Genomic DNA, 4691 nt, shown 5'->3' with positions numbered 1-4691 from the left:
TCCATTTATATAAGTGAGCACAAAAAGTATCACCGTAAATTCATTTTGAAAATATTGCCATCTTTAACAAAAAATCTAGTTATGATTCTCAACAGAATCATTGTGAATATAAAACCAAAACTATAAATACATAAATTTAACTTTAATTTGTCTTATTAAAATGTCAACGTTTTCTTTATAGGTTTTCTTTATTTTTAAATCCCTAGATTATACGGGTCAATTAAACCTTCCATTAATGTCAGAAATCAACCTTTTTGATTTGGATTTCAATATTTGAGTATATTTTTCCTAAACATAATACTAATTAAAAGCAAAATCCTTAAAGCTGTAAAATATCAAATTTTTGATTTTAAATCCTAAACAACAATCAGAAATTATTATTTTTTACGCTTTATAGTTACTACAAATTAGCACTAAAAACCCAATCCATTTGAAGTTCAAACAATCTATATAAATACATTTGACCATGCCTATTCTAAAGATCCATTTTACTCAAAGTAGCATTAGTACATAATCTTAAGATATGAATACACATCACATATACATTTTCGATAAGACACAAATAATAGGAATCTTGACCACTTAAGCGCGCCCAATTATATATTTGTCAAGCAAAAAAAAAAAACAAAAAAAAAGAACCACACATATGATGTCGTTGCCTAAGCTTAAGTGTCGACGTATTATATTTCCCATGCCACTTAATTTTTATCTACATGAGACCCATACACATACAGAGCAGTACGTGGACGAAAAATAATCCTAATAATAAGTAGCGACGACGTATACTCATATGCTCGCACCAGATACTCACATTTTATGCGCTTTTGTATTGACATTATTGCATGACATATGACTTTCGTTGTAAAAACATATTCGCATTTGACGGACTTTTGGGATTATGTTTGCTATACAAATTTAATTTGAGTAAGACAATAAAAGAAATAAATAAATAAATAATGAATCTTCATCTTGAACATTTGCTGTATTTTGTACTTAACTCAAAGAAATTCGACTCTGCTCAATTTGTCGAAAAATTCATATTCAGCAAACATATCTACCACACACACACACACACACAAACACACAAACACACACACACGTACTTATGTTATAAATACTTTTCTTCAGATATTCATCCAGAAAATGCTTAGAGCAAAGTACAAATATAAAATATTTATCTGCAGACAATTTAAATGAATATGAAATTGAGTTCAACCGAAGTTACAACAAAAGCACACATACATCCATTAAAGACATATATATATTTATATATACATATATATACAAATATATATGAATGCATATGTGAGAGCTTACGAAGATGTCAGAACTTTATTGTTTACATTTCCTACTGAAAATGTTGATCCTCGGGCAGAGTTGATGTATGTATAAGAAATAAATCGCCTGACTTAAGCGGGCAGACAAAATAACATTTAAAATTTTCCAATCAAAAATATTTTGAAAGGATTATTTTGGATGTTGCGTGAATGGTAGCAACAACAATGTTGTCATTTCAGTGAGAATTGACAGGATATGTTCATTTTAATTTATTTCATTTTCAATGTCCTGGCAACCACCACAACAGTAAAAAAGATTTAATTAAAATTGAAAATCCTTTGCATGTTTTCCCAAAAACAAAATTTTTTTTTTTTTGTGGAAAAGATTCTTACAAAGAACTTATGCCTGTAAATATATGTATACATATATTTTTTCAATCTATCAATTTTTACGTTTTATCTCTATAGCTACCGTTTAAGAGTATCACTTTCTGATGATAAAATTAATAGAAAAGATGAGTTATACGTTTAGTCTGGTTTTATTGAATTAAAATATTTTTTAGAATTGAATCTCTTGACTTACAACATTTTTAAGTAACCCATCTATTTACATTTAAGCTTATTAAACTTCTAAGAAGGCATTTTAGTACTAGAACTGTTAGTTAAATATAAAGGAAAATATGAGTAATGCATTTAGACAGATTTTTTTTAATTATAATATTTTTTAGAGTTTTTTGTTTGTTTTTATTCAGTTATTTGAAGTTCTGTACTTGTTAATATTAAAGACATGTTGTACCTTTAACATTACAGACTCACATCATAGAAATGCCTACCAAACACAGCTATTTATCGAATTGTTGTTAAATAGAAAGTAGTTACCAACATTGCTAATTATTCTGTGGAAAACAGGATTGTCATTAGACTTGAATTTCGACACTTCATTTTGACTTTAACGAATACATAACACCAAAGAACATAAAGATATATGGCTTTCCCTTTACTTGTTTGTACGACAACAACTTAACCCCAGAAAAGGATAATCGTAATAGTAATAAGAGTAATACTTTTATTTACAAATTTTAGATTTATTATATTTGAATTATTAATCTAATTTTTCTCAAACTTAAGTACGACTAATAGTTAACTAACGCGAAAGTAAAATTCATCTAAAATATAAAAACAGCACTCTTTAACACTTCGCATGATTGTGGCAGGAAATATATCCACCATAAATACTTTTCATTTTTTTTTAAATCAAGGGTTTATTTTAATATTTAAATTTTTTTAATGCAACTAATTAAATAACAGGTCTATCAAAAAGTAAATACAATGTCAAAACTAAGCATATACTAAACAGACAGAATAGCAATAAACAGGGAACCATCTCCCAACGGAGCCGTGCGCTGTGACTATAGTTACTGTTTAAAATAATAGTTTAGTAACGTGTTATCACTAAAAACATATATAACTATAATGGTTTTTGAAGTAAATACAACCGACAAGATTGACAGTTTATATTTTACTAAATTTTGTTTACATTTCATTATTTAAGATTGCTTAAACTAATGCAAAACATACTAGATTATAACACTTTCTCCGCCCTTAATTTTTGACAAAGTTCAAGTTTTCCTGAAATCGTCGGATTCAAATCGATTTACATCCTTCCGAATACGACCACTTTTTCGAAGTTGAACTACTTCGGTAGAACGTTCTTCACTAGGCATTAATGTTGATTGGCTAGATGAAGGCGGTGTGGCATTGATGAAATTTGGAGTGAATTCAAAAATTGGTTGTGAAGAGAGGTCAGAGCTACTTCTAGTTTTAAGCTGATTAACGTGACGTTTGATGTAACCAAAAGATGTGTTCACTCGGTAAACCATTTTACCAAGTTGTTTCACAATAACTCCTTTTATCCATTTTTCCCCTCTTGCGTAGTTTCGAGCGAAGACGGGTTGCTTTAGACTGAATTTCATTTTCCGTTTCGAAGCTTCAAGGTGCTTTCTAGGCGATTCAAACAGTTGACTCAACAAGGTACGAACAGGCCTTCCATGTAAAAGTTCTGCAGGTGATTTACCCTCAGCATTCGGCATTGCACGATATGTTGCAAGATATTTTGATACAGCGAATTTGAGAGACAATCCATCGTCAATGTTTTTCTGAACAGCAGTTTTAAAAGATCTGACGAATCGTTCGGCTAACCCGTTTGAGGCTGGATGAAACGGCGCTGTTGTTATATGTTTGATGCCAAGTTTTGAGCAAAACTGTTTGAATGCTTCAGCTGTAAATTGCGGACCATTGTCACTTACGATGGTTTCTGGTATACCTTCCAGAGAAAATATAGAAGACAATGCTGATATGGTGTCAACCGTTGTTGTTGTAGATAGTTGTACAACGAACGGAAATTGTGAGAAAGCGTCGACACAAATTAGCCACATTGAATTACAAAATGGACCAGCAAAGTCGATATGTACTCTCTCCCAAGGTCGATCAGCTTTAGGCCAGCTTACGTATTCACGTGCGTGAACAGGATTTGCAATTTTGCACACATCACAATTTTCAGTTAATTGTGCGATGTCTTTGTCAATATTAGTCCACCAGACATGTTGTCGAGCTAGCTGTTTCATTCTCGATACTCCCCAATGACCATCATGAAGAAGTTTAAGCATTTTCTGCTTAAGGGAGGCTGGAATGACAACCCGGTTGTACTCCGTCTGGAGGCAAAGCAAATTGTTGTTTAGTATTAAAGCAAAGCGATGATTGAAAAATGATCGAAGATCAGCATCTTGAGGCATTAGCTTTTCAGGCCAACCGTTTGTAACGAGAAAATAAACTCGGCGAAGAATTGGGTCATTTTTGGCATGCTGACGAATTATTTCAGCGTCGATAGGTGTGTTAAGTTCATTGATGTTGAAACAGGATTCTTCATGATCAAAAGTTTTATCTTCACCAACAGGTAAACGAGATAAAGCATCGGCATTTCCATGCTCAGTAGTTTTACGATACCGAACATCATACTGATAAGCCATTAGTATAATAGCCCATCGCTGTAAACGATGTGACGTCATCGACGGCAACTGATGAATTGGATTTAAAATGCTAACAAGAGGTTTGTGGTCAGTAACCAAGGTGAATCTTCTTCCGTATAAATATTGATGGAAACGCTTGACTCCAAAAACGATAGCTAGCCCTTCCTTCTCTATCTGACTATATCGTCGTTGATGAATGTCGAGAGTTTTAGATGCAAAAGCAATAGGCCTTTCTGTACCGTCAAAGTACGTATGCGAGAGCACAACTCCTATGCCATAGGAGGAGGCATCTGTAGCTAGAACCAACGGTAAATCTTCCTGATAATGTGCTAATTGCGCTGCATTGAGAATATGCGTTTTAAGAGCTATAAATGCTTGTTGTTGTGCT

At 32.5% G+C, this 4691-nt stretch overlaps 1 protein-coding gene across 1 annotated transcript in view; it reads right to left on the bottom strand.

Annotated features, from left to right (window-relative positions):
* The window catches only part of LOC119674028, a 10666-nt gene that overhangs the window by 5852 nt on the left and 123 nt on the right, over positions 1–4691 (bottom strand). Inside the window, exons 2-3 of the mRNA XM_038085150.1 lie at positions 4058–4689; positions 2936–3988 (exon numbers count right to left, since the gene is read on the bottom strand). Coding sequence (XP_037941078.1) covers positions 2936–3988; positions 4058–4689 — 1685 coding nt within the window. The remainder of the gene's footprint in view (positions 1–2935; positions 3989–4057; positions 4690–4691) is intronic.

The sequence above is a fragment of the Teleopsis dalmanni genome, chromosome 2 (genome assembly GCF_002237135.1).
Source record: "Teleopsis dalmanni isolate 2A chromosome 2, ASM223713v2, whole genome shotgun sequence".
In the NCBI taxonomy this organism is placed as follows: Eukaryota; Metazoa; Arthropoda; class Insecta; order Diptera; family Diopsidae; genus Teleopsis; species Teleopsis dalmanni.
This window is presented reverse-complemented; position numbering and strand designations above follow the sequence as displayed.